Source organism: Gastrolobium bilobum, unplaced genomic scaffold (assembly GCF_033153095.1).
Source record: "Gastrolobium bilobum isolate Gb01-03AN ecotype WA unplaced genomic scaffold, APGP_CSIRO_Gbil_v1 utg12914, whole genome shotgun sequence".
In the NCBI taxonomy this organism is placed as follows: domain Eukaryota; kingdom Viridiplantae; phylum Streptophyta; class Magnoliopsida; order Fabales; family Fabaceae; genus Gastrolobium; species Gastrolobium bilobum.
The window spans coordinates 245,310-262,395 of record NW_026897469.1 but is presented as its reverse complement, the minus strand read 5'-3'; the positions used below and the strand labels follow the sequence as shown (position 1 = coordinate 262,395).

Here is a 17,086-nt window from a genome sequence, read left to right as displayed (position 1 = left end):
TTGAATCAGTCCATTAAATTTCTTGATTTATTCAAATTTAGTTTTAAAATTATCAACTCAAAAATAACGCAAGCCAATTTGGATCACCGCATTTTACTTGCGAGGTAAATTGACTAACCCATTAAATAAATGCACGGTCTGCTGTCTACCAAAATAAAAAACAAAAAATGCACGGTCTGTTTACGTATTTATTTATTGAGTTTTTTTTTTTTTTTACATGAATGAAATAATTTTTATTTCTATTTGACTATATTTCTCTTTAACTATTTAATAATTTTTATATCTTACACACATAGAAATTTGAGGATTCATATTTTTCCTTTTTTATCTCTTCTCTCACATGAAATCCACATACTTTAATATGTGTAGAAGATAAATTTATATCCTACTATAATATGACAAACAATAAACCTTATATGAAACCAGCTTATGCTCAAGTGTTGTTTTATGAAACCACCCTCAACATTTAATTCAAACGATTAATCCCCTTATACATTAATCTTTTAACAATTTAACATAGTAATTTTAGGACAAAACTACCCCTTTCTTTGTAACTCCCTTAGTTTTCAATAATAATACTTGGTGATGAATTATTGCATTCAAGTGTATTATTTTGTGTTTCTTTTAATTGTCTTTTAATGATCCTGTTTAGAGTCCCTTGGAACATATAATGCAAAAATAATGTGAAGTTGTTGAATCTAAAAACAAAACTTCAAGAAATTCGCTTGGAAAAGTTTGTGAATAATTGTTGTGTTAACTGTTAATAATATTTTATTATTACTTTTATCATTTGCATGATAAAAATTTTCCTATAAATAGATGCTAAGAGAACCATTGGTCATTGGTTCAAAATTTAGAGAAGTTTTAGAGAAAACTCTGTTAAAGGAGAATAGGAGAAAAAAAGAAAGAAATTGAGGGTGAAGAAGCTTGATAATAAGAAATGATGAAAATGAATGCTGCTAAGGATGATGATAACTTCTTTCTTTCTTTTTTTCAAAGTATAAATCTCATAACAATGTTATTTTGATATAGGGATAGGATATTGTTACTACCAAATAATGTTACTATCATATATTAACTGTTGATTTTCGTCAATCAATGGTTATTATTTATTGTGATTTAATAATAAATTAATGAGTTTGATTTGTGGAAATAATAACCGTTGATTTGCAGAAATCAACGATTATCATTTATTGCGAATTAATAATTAATTAATGAGTTTGATTTGTGAAAATAATAACTGTTGATTGGCAGAAACCAACGGTTCAGATATGTTAATAACATTAGTAGTAATATTATTTGGTAGTAACAATATGATATATTATTTTATTTTTCCTCTTCTTTCCCTAACCGTTCCTGATGGGATCCTGCATTCTAATTTCTTTTATGTTATTTATTTCAATAATTTATATTTTTCGTAATTTACTTATCTGCAATTTATATTGTTGAATATTATAATTATATATTTATGCATGTATATATATATACATATATAATGTTATAAATGTGATAAATATCATATATGTATATATTTAAATGTTTATTTATATTTTTGCACATTCATTATATTGATATGTTGTGTCCTTAATTTATATTTAAATTATCATGGTAAATTTAATTTTGCATGGTAAATTTCATACGATAAAAATTTGTATAATTTATATTTTTCAAGATTTACTATAATGATATGATTGTTCATACTTTTATTGTGATGTCAAATTTTAGTGATGGTATGTTATGAATTATAATTTCTTTTAGAAAAAATTATGTGATCTTTTTTGGAGGTATTCACATATTTATATCCGTTACAAAGGTAAAACCTGGAGAGAAATAAATTGATTTCAAGTTTCATGAAAAATGTTTATATTACATTTTTGGAAAACCTTAAAAAAAACCCTATAAATTTTCTCATGATCATTTAACCCCCTATGAAATTTGAATCATTTACCCCTAACTTAAAGTTTCTTTATCACGTACCCCTCTAACTTAGGGTAACTGATAAAGAAACTTTAAGTAAAGGAATAAATGATTTAAATTTTTGAGAATGAGATAAATGTTCTAGAAGAAACTTACAGGACCTATTTTGAAGTTTTTCCTATAACTTTTTAAGAGTTATATGCTATGAAGCACCGACACTTCAAAAATCATGACGTGTCGTGTCCGACACTTCTCGACACTCTCGGAGACTCTGACACTCCAACACGCGTTATAGAAATTCAAAAAAAAGTTCAAAGGTTGATTTGCGTTGAGCTTTTAGTTCCAACTATTAGATTCGTTGGATTACGATTATCAATGTATTGAGTTTAATATAAATATTTGAGATATGTTATGTTTCTTCGTAAAATTTATGAATATTATAAGTTTAGATTCAATTTTTTATTAAATTATTGAATATTAAAAATAATATACACTACATAAATTAAAAATCTTATTTAATATCAAAAAGTGTCATAACGTGTCGAAATCTAACATTTTTTAGAATTAACGTGTCGAAGTGTCGTGTCGTATCGTGTCACGTGTCCCGTGTCGGTATCGGTGCTACATAAGTTATATGTTAGAGAAACATATAAATCATTAAAAATGCTTTTACCCAACACTTTTGTAATACCCTATATTTTCTTTTAATAAAATAATAATAATAATAAATATTTTTGGATAATAATGATATTTAGTATTTTTGTAATTAATAAAATTGGTATTTAATATTTTTAATTAATGAGTTAATAATAGTTAAAATAATAAGAGGTAAGATAATAATAGTAATATTATTTGATTTATGTGATAATATATATATATATATATATATATATATATATATATATATAGATGATAAATTATGATTAATTGATTTATTAATTGATTGATGATTTATGTATTTATGTTTGATTAGTAATGATTGATTAGTAAATTGTTTAGATATGATGAGTCAACAAACATATATTGTTTAAATATGATGAGTCAATAAACATAAATTGTTTAGATATGATGAGTCAACAAACATATATTGTTTAGATATGATGAGTCAACATTGAGTCAATAATGTATAAGCCCTAAACTTCAACTATAAATAGAGACCTAGCTTAACCAAACCAATTCACTCTCCTCTACTACTCTCTCTCTTCTCACTCCAAAAAGCTTATTTTAATTATTTTCAATCTTTATATTTTTTTTTATCAACCGGTTCTCTACCCCAAATTACTCTTTTCTTCTAGAAGTTAGCGCGGAGACCAGGTAATCCTAATCTCTAGGTGGTTGTAGATTCGTTGTGTATGAAATTTTTATTGTGTGTAATCCTAATCTTTAAGTAGTTATATGTTTGATATGTGTAATCCTAATCCTTAGGTTATAATTTTGTTTGAAGTTTATTAATAGTAATCCTTATCCCTAGAGAGTCATAGATTATATTGATATGAATTTCGGTATATGTAATCCTATTCGTAGGTTATTTCTTTTATATAAAACTTGGATGTAATCTGAATCCTTAGGTGTTTAGGTTATCTCTATTATATAAAATTTGGGCATAATCCTTATATGTAATCCGTAGATGTTCTTAATAGTTTGGTATGAACATTTCCATATATATATATAGGTATTTGTTTTTTTTTTTAATTTAAATTACTACATATGATAATTAGAATATTTTTGGAAAATTTTTATTATTTCAGAAATTATGATTATGTGCAATATATGATATAAACTTTTAATTCATGTGCAATATATGGATCTTATTGAATAATTATGAAAATTATGGAATTATACTACTCTTTAAGAAAAACTTTCCAAATATGTGTTTTAATGATTGAATTTAAATATTTATATTATTAATAACTATGATAATTGATGTGATGAGATTATTTGAATGACGATGATTGGATTTGGATTTTTCTATGATGAATGTTGAAGATTTGAATTATTATATCCTTGAATAAATTGGAAAGTTATGATGAGGATCGGATTTGGATTTTACTGTGATGAATGTTGAAGATTTGAATTATCATATCCTTGAATAAATTGGAAAGTTATGATAATGATCAGATTTGGATTTTACTGTGATGACTGTTGAAGATTTGAATTATCATATCCTTGAATAAATTGGAAAGTTATTATGATGATCAGATTTGGATTTTACTATGATAGATGTTGAAGATTTGAATTGTTATATAAATTCGAGAATTTATGATAATAGTTGTTTGAATTATGATACTTTGGAAAATTATAATGCCCTTGAGTAACTCATTTAGAGATGATAATACTTAAAGAATAAATAATTATGATTGAATCTTTCCTGATTGTGTGTGTTTGTAATAAATTAATGGTGGGAGGATAGCTTTGGGATGGTACCTCCCAAGGTGATGAACACAACTTTTGGGCTTTATGCCTCCGATGTGAAACTGATGTGAAAAAGATTATATCCGTTCTTTCCAAAGTGGTGTCTGGCAGGGTTTCCCGGGATACTAGTAGCAACTTTGGGAAGAGGTGTGCACACTCACTAGGAAGATGTGAATTGATTATGGCCAATTTTGATTATACGTGGCTGGTAACAGTGGTTTTTTCCCGGGTCACGGGGTAGACTGGCAGGGTTTCCCGGGTCTACCATGGTTCTCTTCCCACTAAGTACAATGAACTTAAACATGATTAATAATGAAACGTTATTTGATTTGATTATGATGAATGTCATTGAATTGTGAATATTACCATTTATGTAATATTATGATTAATGTTGTGCTAAATATGTTAGTTGACAATTACCCTTATACACTAAATGGACTAAATAATCTTAAACATGATTAATAATGATATTAATACTTGATTTGAGTTATGATTAAATGACTTATTTGAATTATTGCTTGATTTATGATTAAATTTCTTATTTGAATTATTACTTGATTATGATTAAATGACATATTTGAATATTGCTTGAGTTATGAATAAATGACATATTCGAAATATTAATTGAGTTGATTATGTTGATTATTCTTAAATAAATGTCTTGATTGATATTGGGTTATATTATCCTCGTTTTGTATCTTGATTGGGATTACCAGCTTTGCTGACTTTTGTGTTTGTTTGACTGCAATGATCCTGCGGCTGCGGGGGAGCAGATTTTCAGTGAAGCATGTTGCAAAGGCTGGGGCTAGCTGTGGGCAGTGAGGATCACGACTCGAGTATTTCAAGCTAGTTTCTAAGTTTAGAAATTTATGAGATTTAAATAAATGCATAAGACATATTTCCTTTATTTAAACTTTAGTCTTTGGTTTTATTTTAATGTAATAAATTTAGCCTTGCACCTGTTTATTGTACAGGTGCGGCGGTAACATTCCCCAAATTAGATTTTGATTAGCTTCCGCAATATTTCTATTATTATAATTGTGAAAAAAAAAATGAATTTTGACAATTTATTTATTATAAGATTGTTTTATAAATTGTTAGAAATTTGGGGTGTTACAACTTTTAAGGTTTTAGGTTGAATTGGATCTTTACATGGTATAGCTTAAATGACCATAAGATCGCGAGTTCGATCCTCACCGCTCCTTACTTGTGGAATTAAATAAGCATAATTTAAAACAAAAATAAAATAAAATCGGACTTATGCAATATTCATGTTTAAAGCCCAAAGGGCTTTTACATGAAGGGTGTGTTAGAAAATAATATAAATCATTAAAAAGGCATTCATCCAACATTTAAGATTTTGTGATGAATTGATTCTTTACATTATGTTATAAAGTGCTGAAAACTATACAAATGTGAAATAAATAGTGTATGTGTTTGTAGCATTATTTAAATATTGAGTAAATACCCCTTTTCGTCCTTGGCAATTTTCACGAGCATATTTTAGTCCCGAACAATAAAAAAAGCTCATTTTAGTCCCTAATATTTGAAAAAAAGGGCCACGTTTGTCCTTCTGTTAGTTGGCATCTGATGGCCCAACTAACGGAGCACACGTGGACCGTTACTTTGTTGAGTCACCGTTAAGTATGCCAGCGTGGAAGTAATACGACGTTGTTTTATGTCTTCTTGGAGTTTTGGACAGCTGACCTTAGCACCGAAGGCCCTATTTCGTCCTTAACACTAAAAAAATGGACATGAACACAGAGTCAACTGATTGAGATTACCATTTTGTAAATGTTTGATTCTGCAATCATGTTAATTATTCTTCAAAGTACATCTTTTCCAACTCTACCTGATACTTTGAGTTTCTCATGTTCAGATACTTGGTATTTAATATTTTAGCATTTCATTTTCTTTTCTTTCTCCATTGCTTAGGTTCATTAGATACACCCTTAAAAATGGGGTGAAAAATTCAGGGATGAGTCCTGTGTGAAAAAATTGTATGAGAAAACTCACCCACATATTTTTCACAAACATTCTTTGAGGATGTATAAATTAACTATAAGCATGAAAACTCAGTCTCAGAATAGCTCATTATTACGTACAAGGATTTATTCAATTCCTCAATTTTTGCACTATAAGCTACTTGAACTATTTAATACATTGTTCTGTTGTCTCACTTAATATGTGCCCTTTTATGAAAATATTACATGTTCCTCTAAGAATTTGCAGTATAGCAGAAATCATTCATTGCCTTGATGCCTTGTGATATACTATTAAATATGAACATTTTTATCTATCCTTTAACTATACAATAGTTATTTAATCAACAAAAGTTTTCTACCTTTAGGGTGCCATTCTAGCAGTTGCTGGCGGAGGTAGTGCATCAGTCAAGCTTTGGGACACTACCACATGGGATCTTATTGAAACTCTATCAATTCCTCGTCCAGAAGGACCCAAGCCTACAGACAAAAGTAGCAGCAAGAAATTTGTCCTGTCAGTTGCATGGAGCCCTGATGGGAAACGACTTGCTTGTGGCTCAATGGATGGCACCATTTCTGTTTTTGATGTACCACGTGCCAGATTTTTACATCACCTTGAAGGCCACAGCATGCCTGTGCGATCTCTTGTTTATTCTCCCTATGATCCAAGACTACTGTTTTCAGCTTCTGACGATGGTAATGTCCACATGTATGATGCTGACGGGAAGGCTTTAGTTGGGACCATGTCAGGTCATGCTAGTTGGGTATTATGTGTGGATGTGAGCCCTGATGGGGAGGCCATTGCCACAGGTTCAAGTGATAGAACTGTAAGGCTGTGGGATCTTAACATTAGTACTTAATTCTAAATCACCCTCATCTTCCTTCCACCCTTATGCACAAAATAATGAGCAATATTAATATAATTCCTTGTTCTTAGTTTTGTCTTTGGGGCATAACATTAGTACTTATTTTATACCCAAAAGAAGGGGGGGTTTCTAATTGTTTAAGTTACAGTTCTTTGCATGAACTTTTACTGATACAGGAGTATAGATTCTTGAAGAAATTTTGTTGATTTAATTTTTCCTTGAATCCTGAAGATTAAGAAAGATGGGAGCCCTTTGATAAACTTGATTCTGTGTTCATGTCCATTTTTTTAGTGTTAAGGACCAAATAGGGCTTCGATATATTTGTCAGGAAACAAATAGGGCCTTCGATGCTAAGGTCAGCTGTCCAAAACTCCAAGAAGACATAAAACGACGTCGTATTACTTCCATGCTGGCATACTTAACGGTGACTCAACAAAGTAACGGTTCACATGTGCTCCGTTAGTTGGGCCGTCAGATGCCAAGTAACGGAAGGACAAATATGACCTTTTTTTTCAAATATTAGGGACTAAAATAAGCTTTTTTTAATGTTCGGGACTAAAATGTTCCTCGTGAAAATTGCCACGGACGAAAAAGGGTATTTACTCTTATATCTTTATAAGTAGAAATCCGTTTACAATTTTCTTTACAAATAACACTAAGAATGACACTCTTGATTACTATATGACTGGTCAGACATAGTATAATTTATAAAGAAAAAGTTTATAACTATAACATTCCTCTTCGCAAAACGTAATTTTTTTCCCTACTGAAAGATTCGAATTCTGCAATCTTCTAACTTACAAGAGATAACGACAAACGATATCAGACGAAATACAAGTTCCAAGAGAGAAAAAGAATGAAAACACTCGTAAGCTCATCTAGGTATCGTGCTCTATAACAACAAGGTGATTGTGGTAAAGATCTTGATTAATCTTCTACTAATAAAAGGAACTCCATGGTGCCTTATAGTTGATAAGGTTTGATGTCACCAAAAAATAAGCTTGATAATGATTTCTCTACTTATGGGAGTGGAAGTGAGGGTAAAGTCCCAAGACATGCTCAGGCATGAAATCATGTCTTGTCAGGAGCCCGACAATTGGAGGTCTCTGTACAATAATAAGTAAATAGAAAAGTTAATGATAACTCATAATAGAAAAAGCTAGTATAACAGACACGAATAGCATCCATCATGTTCAGCTCACTACACACACAACATACATACATACATATATACATAGATACAGAGAGGGAGAGAAAGTCTTACTCCCGGTGTCTTTGGCACCACCAACAAGTGCCTGAGGCCAAGCTCCCGGAAAAGAAGAGCAGCTTTAGCTAGAGACATTGTTTCCACAACTGTATATGGTGACGTATTAGTAATCGGATGGAGATCAACATACATTTCCATCTCGTTCTCAGAAATGTCTATATCCTCCAGCTTGATCCCCTTGCCTGAACCTGGCTTTGCAAAATCATGTGCCTTGAAGTTTCTCATAATGGAGGATCCAGTCATCCCTCTCTCCTTTGTAAATGTCCTGTGTTTAAGGAGTACAAGCAGATGAGACCTCAAAACCAACCCACACAATTCAGGAGCATCTGAGAAAGGAGGCTCATCAATTACAGGAAACCCATTATGTCCAGTGACCTTTAAAGCATGCACAATGTTCCCCACTTTTTCAACCCCAGCAAATGTAACCAATGGACCAGAAACAACATCACTTGCAATTAATTGCCTCATGTATGGTTCTGCATGTGCTTCCATATAAGGTAGCCCCTTCATTTGCACAATCTGATCATAAACTCCTTTGTTAAAACAATCAGCCACAGACTTGGAAATAAGGAGAACCAACATCACCAATGGAAGCATCAGCAGGTTATTTGTGAGTTCAAGAAGTATGACACAAAGAGAAACGGTCATTCTCATGGTGCCTCCAAGGAAGGATGCAGCCCCAAGGAGGGCAAACAAACCCACATCAAGAACAGTGAATGGACTCAAGAGACTTCCTACAAGACGCCCATACGAAGCTCCAGCAAGTATAACAGGAATAAAGAGCCCAGAGGGAATGGCAATGCCATAAGTGATGATTCCAAGAAAGTATATGGCCACAAAGAAAATCAGAAGACTAGAGAGCAGAAATCTTTTGTCAGAGCCAGCAATAAATAAGTTACGAATAGCATCATCATTAGTAGTAAAAAAGAGAGAGGCAAGGTCGTTGTAGTGGTTAGGTGGGCACTGAAAATTCTTGTAGTGTCCGGAGCGCCCTACGGTTGGGCACTGATCCCTCAAATGAGGAGGACAAGGGATGCACTTTGATAGCCATGGAAGGCCAAATGAACAGCAAGAGGTCAAAAAGGAGATAATCATGACAAGTAGAACTTTGAATATAGGGCCTTTCCTGCAATATATAATCATTTGTCAGCAACAATACAAAAATAATTTTAAGAGTTCAGCACGATAATAGAAGAAGACATTAGGCACAATAGTCAAGTAAAATATCACAAAAAAACATATTTAAGTTTGAATCTATACAAGTTTAATATATTTTCAAACGTCAAGTATATGATATGTATTCTTAAATATTTTAAAACAAATTTAACTTATTGGCAAAAACATTTCGACGAGATATATAAATGTGTATGTGTGTGTGTTCTACTACTATACTTAATTATTTATATACCAAAATTAAAATGCTTATCCAATTTATTAAGTAAATTTTTATCTGTATTAATTAAAATTGTTATACAAAAATATTTTAATTCAACCTTCTTACTATTAATATTTTTAGTTATATATTTACACTTTACATATTTAACATATACTTATTTTCTTACTAATTTTTTCTGTTACTATTAATTAGAATATAACTTCGCTTTTGCATGAATTTAAATATATAAAAAAATAATTTTTTAGATAAATAATTTTTTATTTTATTATTAAAATCACATTCAACGTCATCAACATCAACATCAATAGCACCTTTAACCCAAGCTAATTGGGGTTGGTGGTAGATGAACCCAATGATAAATAAAAGGAGATTAAAAAATTAAAAAAATAAAAAAAAAATCAGGGAAGGGGAAAAAAAAGATAAAAGACGAGAAGGGGAAAAGAAAGAAATGGGGGTTGAAGAGGAGAAGAATTAAAAAGGGATCATCTGAAACATAGGAATAATAATGGGTTTAACCATTCACCCTGCTTATAGCTTTCCTCCACTTCGTCCTAAGACACATCATCTCCCAATCTATATCTCACTTCATTAGGTCTTGTTTAACTACCTTTTCCCAAGTAAGTTTCGGTCTACCTCTACCTCTCTTTGTGTCGAGCTCTTGGTAACAAACTTTTGTTTTTACATAAGCATCCAGAGGTCGTCTCATTACGTACCCAAACCACCTCAATCTATGTTCCTTCATCTTTTCAGTTACCGGTACTACTTCTACCTTTTGTCGAATATCTCCATTTTTTATCTTATCCATCCTCGTATAACCATATATACATCCACTTTAACATCCTCATTTCTGCTACTCTCATTTTATGCTCGTGTTGCCTATGAGCTGGCCGACATTCAGCTCCATATGACATTGCAGGACTTACTGTTGTCCTATAGAATTTTCCTTTTAGCTTAAGGGGAATTTTGCAGTCACACAAAAACTCATATGCACTCTGTCATTTCATCTATCCTGATCTGATTCTGTGATTTACATCCCCACCACCTTTTTGCAAAATTCATCCCTGATATCTAAAAGCCTCTTTCTTGGGTACATTTTGACCAAGTAGATGCATGTGATCTTGATCTCCATCTCTTATCAGAGAAAACTCACACTTCATATACTCAGTCTTGCTCCGGCTTAACGTGAAACCTTTAGACTTCAAAGTTCTTCTCCACAATTCAAGTTTCCTATAAACACTGTCTTTGGTCTCATCAATAAGCACAATATCATCTGCAAAAAGCATATACCATGATACTTCCTTTTGAATGTCTATTGTTAGTTCATCCATCACTAAGGCAAAGAGATAGGGACTTAAAGCCGAACCTTGACGTACACCTACTGTAACAGGAAAACCCACCATACATATCCTTGATTGCATTTACATACTTTGATGGTACTTTTTTCTTCTCAAGAACCCACCATAAAAATTTTCTTGGGACCCTATCGTATGCTTTCTCATTATCTATAAACAACATATGTAAATCCTTCTTTTTTTCTCGATATTTTTCCATCAATTGACACATCAAGAAAATAGCTTCTGTGGTACATTTTCCTGGCATAAATCCAAATTGATTTACAGAAACCTTGGTCACTCTCCTCAAACGATGTTCAATAACTCTCTCCCACAACTTCATAGTATGGCTCATAAGCTTAATGCCTCTATAGTTAAAACAATTATGGATATCTCCGTTGTTTTTGTAAATAGGCATAAACACACTCTTCCTCCAAGCATCAGACATCATATTTGTTTGAAGAATCTTATTGAAAAGAGTAGTCAGCCAATTTATTGCCACCTCCCCCAAGCCCCTCCACACTTCAATAGTTACGCCATCGGGTCCCAAAGCTTTATTAGTGTTCATCCTCTTTAAAGCCTCATTGACTTCATGTGTATTGATTTTGTGCGCAAATCTCCTATTTAGATCATCATAAGCATCCTCCAAGCCCGCCTCGCTTTTATTGCCATACCCATTAAAATTTTTGTTAAAGTAGTTCATCCATCTTTCATTTACATTTTTGTCTCTTACCAAAAGTTTTTGGTTTTCATCCTTGATGCTCTAACTTGAGTGAAGTCTTTACTTTTCTTATCCCTCATTTTTGCAAATATATATATATATATATATATATATATATATATATATGGGTTCCCTTTTTGTCATTTGACATGACAAGAGCACTTTCCTACACACACAAATCAAGTGTGGGTCCCACGCTTAAAAAAAAAAAGTCAGACCAAAGTCAAGATACGACGCCGTATCCTTAGGATACGACGCCGTATCCTTGTTACAGGAATGAACAGTGCCATTCCTGCAACATGATTCTTATATTTCCCTATATATATACACCTTTTTCACCATTCTTACTCCCAAGATTTTTATACAAATCGACGAAAACTTTACCTCTAACTTCTCGCACTTCTTTCTTTGCATTTTTTTCGCCAATCTAAACTTTTGCAAATTATTATCATTGAGACTTTTATGCAAAGATCTAAAGCATTTCTTTTTCTGTTTAATTGCCTCTTGCACCTCTCTATTCCACCACCATATTTCCTTTGTAAGGAATCTAATTCTTTTACTTTGTGCTAGCACCCTCTTTCCTACATTCAATGTCATCATAAACGAAAAATAATTTTGTACCAAGTTAATTTTTACAATATATGTATAAAATGTATACTTTTTTTTTTCAAAAACTTTAGTAACAATTATAAAAACATTTATTATTTACAGACAAAAGTATATTTTATGGGAATATGGTTTCTCATGCATATATACAAAAATGGATGGACCACTAATATTCTCTTTAGTGAATCTCACCCACTTTTATGTGTGTACATAAAATAATTTTATCTCATTCAAATACGGAAAACTATATTCCCATATTTTATACCAATAAATGCATAACAGGTTTGGACATACTCATTTATGATGGCGTAAGTGCGAAGGACCTTGTCCACAAGATAATTGTAAAGGCTTCCTAAAAGACCTCCAATAACTCCAAGAAATATAACTGCGAGGAGGTCAGGTGTGGTGTAAGCAGGCTTTGCTGAATTAACCTCAAACATTATCAAACCTCCTTCCCCAAAAAGACCACATTTTCCACCCCGGCATAATTCTACGAAACCTCTCAGCACTACAGCTACCACAGCTGTCGTAAAAAATGTTCGCCACAGAAGAGCACTCCTCCACCTGAAATTACATACATAAATGCAATCAGAGAAACCTTACAACATAAAACACACAAGTTTTTAAATTGTGGGGGTAGGGGAAATGAGAGGCATAAAGCCCTTAGACATTGTATTTATGCAGAAAACACTTGCACGACACGAGAATTACATTCTATCATTTTATATTAATTGTCCAGATAAAAAAGTTAATTATGCAATACTTGCAATGGTGTTGTCACAAATTGACATGCATGCAAAACAGGAGAGAAAAAGTCACAGAACCAGGAAGCTGCTTCTTCAAGTGCAAAAAGGACACCACCAACTGGGGCACGGAAAGCACCAGCAACACCAGCAGCTGCACCACACGTGATCAAATCCCTTCGGTCTCGGTCATTTTTAAAATGTCTGAGCCATCTCCATGTCAACCGATATTTTCTAGAACCACCTTGTCCAAGTAAATTAGCTATGCAAGAACCAGTGTGTACCATAGGTCCTTCCTTACCCACAACAAAACCAGCCGCAACCCCAAATATTGAACCAAAAATCTGAAAAGTTCAAGCCATTTCCAAATTAAAAACTATGGTCATTGTCAATCAACGAACGAAATATTATCAAAAAGAAACTTGTTTCAAGATTTTCCTACTGGCAAGGGGGGCAGACTAGGAAAAGACTATTTTTTTTATTATTTAGCCAGAGCCATGGACCTTAGGACCCAAACGAAGGCAGATTAAGAACTAATGAATTAATGCTTAAAAGGGTTCACCACTTAGAAAAGGCGACTTCTTAACTATAGTATGCTACAAAAGGGTTCACCACTTTGAAGTGGCAAAATAGAAATTATTTGAAGTATAGTACTTCATGTATTAAGAGTGTGAATGCATTTCCTGTTAGCATTAATTAAAATCATTTCTTATCAATTACTTTAAGAGTAATTATGTACGTGTGTTAAAATAATCAGGAGACAAAAGGACAATTGGATCTAATCATTCCCTAGGAAAGCTATGTACTTAGTTACTTATACATAGATGATGAAAAGAACAAAAAGGATTAGACTCACACACATAATATCATGTTGAGTAGGTAGCTAACCTACCTTTACAAAGAGGGTAGTTGGAGCTAATATAGAAGGAGCGTCTACACCATTGAGGTATGCCTTCACCTCAGGTATGCCGGACCCTGCTGCTGCAGGGGCAATGTAGGCACAGAGGGCTGCAGCAGCAACGGCTAAAATCATGTTACATCCAACATATACTACAAAGGCCTGATGATACCTGTTCTGCAGTAAAAATCATAGCGTGGTTATTCCATAATTCTACAAGTTAATTTCGGTAGCATGTAAAAGTCGTTTATGTACCACTGCCTTTAGGTTCAGTAGGTCATTAGAACAAAAATACATGAATGTTCGCTGCAAAAAGAACAAGTGGCTGGCAAATATAAGCTTAATATTTCGTTACTTTTATATATGTTATCCTACACTTTGTAACTAAATATTGCAAGACTGGACATTTACACAAACATCATAACAGAGCTAGACCACAACACGGCAATAAAAGATAACCCAGATAAATAAATAAAAATTACTCAAATTTTATCCTGCTGTTTATTTATTATTATTTGCCCCAATTTATTAAATTATAGTACATTTTCTTAAGAATAGATTAATCTCTTGTCTACTCTTACTGAAAGAATGAACATGTCATTCTTAACTCTCTCTTTTTTTTTAATTTAATTATTTAAATTTTACTTGAATCTGAAAATACCTGTGGTCTAGTTATCATCATCATCATCATCATCATTATTATTATTATTGGGTAAACATATGCTGCGGTTTATTAATAAAACTATGAACAGATTTGCAAAATTTCCCAAACCATTATGCAGGAGTATGAAATGTATAACAGAAAATGAACACAAATTATAAAATAATAATAATAATAATATTAAGTTCAAAACCAAAAGGATTAAGGATGCTAAAACTACAATTATAAAATAAAACCTTAATTATAAAGACAAGGCACGGGTATAAAGCACACAATGAGAAGAATAGTCATACTTTCGCGTGAGCATGAGATTGTTGGTGAGTAGAAGCTTGAAACCAGCAATATTCTCAACTCCAATGTTATTGAAGAAGGCAACAAGACCTGTGCCTAACCCAATGAAAAGTGCAAGGGTCCATTTTAGGACAACATACTGGCCTATCTCAGCCTTTGATCTAGACCTCCAGTCTTGTTTGAAAAGATCATTCTCAATGATCCTGGATGTAAAATGAACAAAGTGAGGCAGCACAGCACTAAGGTAATGGTTTTACATTACTATTTTTATATAGTATGATTCAGATCAGAAGCAATAACTGTCAAGAACAACTTGGCCTCTGTAGTAGGCCTGCAAGGTTAAAATCCATTATGGCTTGTGAGAATGCAATAAAGACAAAGAAGCCTTAAATGATTCCAAGGATAATGCATGGAACATGAACGATCGGTTCATATTACAGGTAATAAGGATTTCACTCTTTCATTAAAGCACTCACAGGTACATTTAATCCTACAATCAGGTGTCATTTGATTTGAACAAAATCAAGAAAATCACTCTGTCGGGTCATACATAATTCTGAAAATTTGAGTACCAGCGCCACACTAGGAGAGCAAATTGAAGCAAAAGATTTTACAGGTTAAAAAACATATGATACATGATTTATGTTGCCAAAAGCCAAAAAAGGAGAGAAACCCAAATTACCCAAAAAAGCAAAATCCTTTGAATTCCATCATTTTTTGTTTCCCCATAAAATTGAAAACAAAAACATATATAGACAAGACAAGAGTGAAGAGGAAAGCGGAAAGAGAGATAGTACTCGTAATCGAGACTTTCAATAAAACAAACATTGGCTCCGACAATGGCAAGCTGGGAAGTGTTGTTGATCCTGTTATTGGTGCCAAGCAGAGGCTCTCTCAGCCTCTCTGATCCTGATCCTGAACCTGAACCTGAACCTGAACATGAACCTGAACCTGATCCTGATTCTAATCTTAATCCTAATCCTGATTTGCCTCTCTCTATACTCTTTTCTTTGCCATCGTTCCCAATCATCATCATCATCCCCTCTCTCTCAACATCCCTCTCATCATCATCCATAACCATAACCTTCGATTCTAAACAATTTTGAAATCTCTTCCACTTTCTATCAATCAACTTTGATCAAATCAAATTGATCCAAAATATCTTTCACTTTTTAAGGCCACAGTCTTAAACGCTAACAAAGATTTAGGTGGCAATTTCTGATTCATAAATCTATTATTAGGAAGATAATGCTTGGTCCCAAAATAATCTTACGAGTTTAAACTTTAGAAAATATGTTTGTTACAACACACAAAAAGTGGATCATCGAACACTTTTTTTTTTTCTTTCTTAGCTTTTCTCTTTAATTGATCCCATACAATTTTATTAAATATTATTTTGTGAAAATGTAAAAAATTGCAACAAAACTATTATATATTAATGTATATTCTTTTAAAAGACAGTTATTTCAGTTACAATTAATATTTTATTATTATTTTAAATAAAAAAATCTCTTATTTCCTTATACTATGATTTTTGTTTTTCTCACCATAATACACAATAATTTTAACTAAAACAGCACAATTTTATGTTCTCTAAAAAAACAAATACTAATCCCATATTATATTCGGCGTTTTAATAAGTTGTAGTCATGTATAAATAGAAAAGAATGTTGAGAGACGTAGATAAATTGGACATTATTTTAACGTTGGACGGAATTAAACAAACTTTGATTTACTTCCATTCTGCATTTATATATTTTATTATTTAAGGAAAAGTTAAGGAAAGGTATGTTTGGTAGTGTGGGTCCCTATATATATATACATGATCAGGATCATTTATATTTGAGTAAGAGTAATAAATCTTACACCACATCTTAACATTTGATTTTCGTGCATCCAACAGTTATAATCAGTGTTAATAAAATCGGATCAACCCGGAAATCGGTAAACCGGTCATATAACTGGTCCGATTAAAGCAACGGACCGGCCATGCAT

The 17,086-nt window shown here is 32.3% G+C and overlaps 2 protein-coding genes across 3 annotated transcripts; one reads left to right on the top strand and one right to left on the bottom strand.

Moving 5' to 3' along the window:
• Nucleotides 1-6,307: 6,307 nt before the first annotated feature.
• LOC133307121 (WD repeat-containing protein VIP3-like) lies at nucleotides 6,308-7,171 on the top strand. The gene is made up of 2 exons (XM_061507539.1): nucleotides 6,308-6,316; nucleotides 6,680-7,171. Exons 1-2 carry the CDS (start codon nucleotides 6,308-6,310, stop codon nucleotides 7,169-7,171), a joined length of 501 nt encoding a protein of 166 aa, XP_061363523.1.
• A 663-nt stretch (nucleotides 7,172-7,834) lies between these two features.
• LOC133307134 (chloride channel protein CLC-c) lies at nucleotides 7,835-16,248 on the bottom strand. 2 transcript variants are annotated; one of them, XM_061507569.1, is made up of 7 exons: nucleotides 15,889-16,248; nucleotides 15,094-15,294; nucleotides 14,134-14,311; nucleotides 13,323-13,585; nucleotides 12,793-13,062; nucleotides 8,442-9,570; nucleotides 7,835-8,283 (listed from the first exon to the last, which is right to left on the bottom strand). In XM_061507569.1, the coding sequence occupies exons 1-7, from the start codon at nucleotides 16,170-16,172 to the stop codon at nucleotides 8,194-8,196; spliced, it is 2,415 nt and encodes an 804-aa protein (XP_061363553.1). In that variant the 5' UTR covers nucleotides 16,173-16,248; the 3' UTR covers nucleotides 7,835-8,193. The 2 variants fall into 2 exon arrangements, with proteins under 2 accessions (XP_061363553.1, XP_061363554.1); XM_061507570.1 differs by lacking the exon at nucleotides 15,889-16,248 and having other exon boundaries at nucleotides 7,836-8,283; nucleotides 14,134-14,316; nucleotides 15,094-15,228.
• Nucleotides 16,249-17,086: the final 838 nt, after the last annotated feature.

Bases quoted from the DNA above. Each gene is read 5' to 3' on its own strand.
- LOC133307134 (XM_061507569.1), bottom strand. From the start codon at position 16,172: ATGGTTATGGATGATGATGAGAGGGATGTTGAGAGAGAGGGGATGATG. The intron at 15,295-15,888 runs GTACTATCTCTC...TTTTACATCCAG, and splicing joins ATTGAAAGTCTCGATTACGA to GATCATTGAGAATGATCTTT. The intron at 8,284-8,441 runs GTAAGACTTTCT...ATTATTGTACAG, and splicing joins TGGTGCCAAAGACACCGGGA to AGACCTCCAATTGTCGGGCT.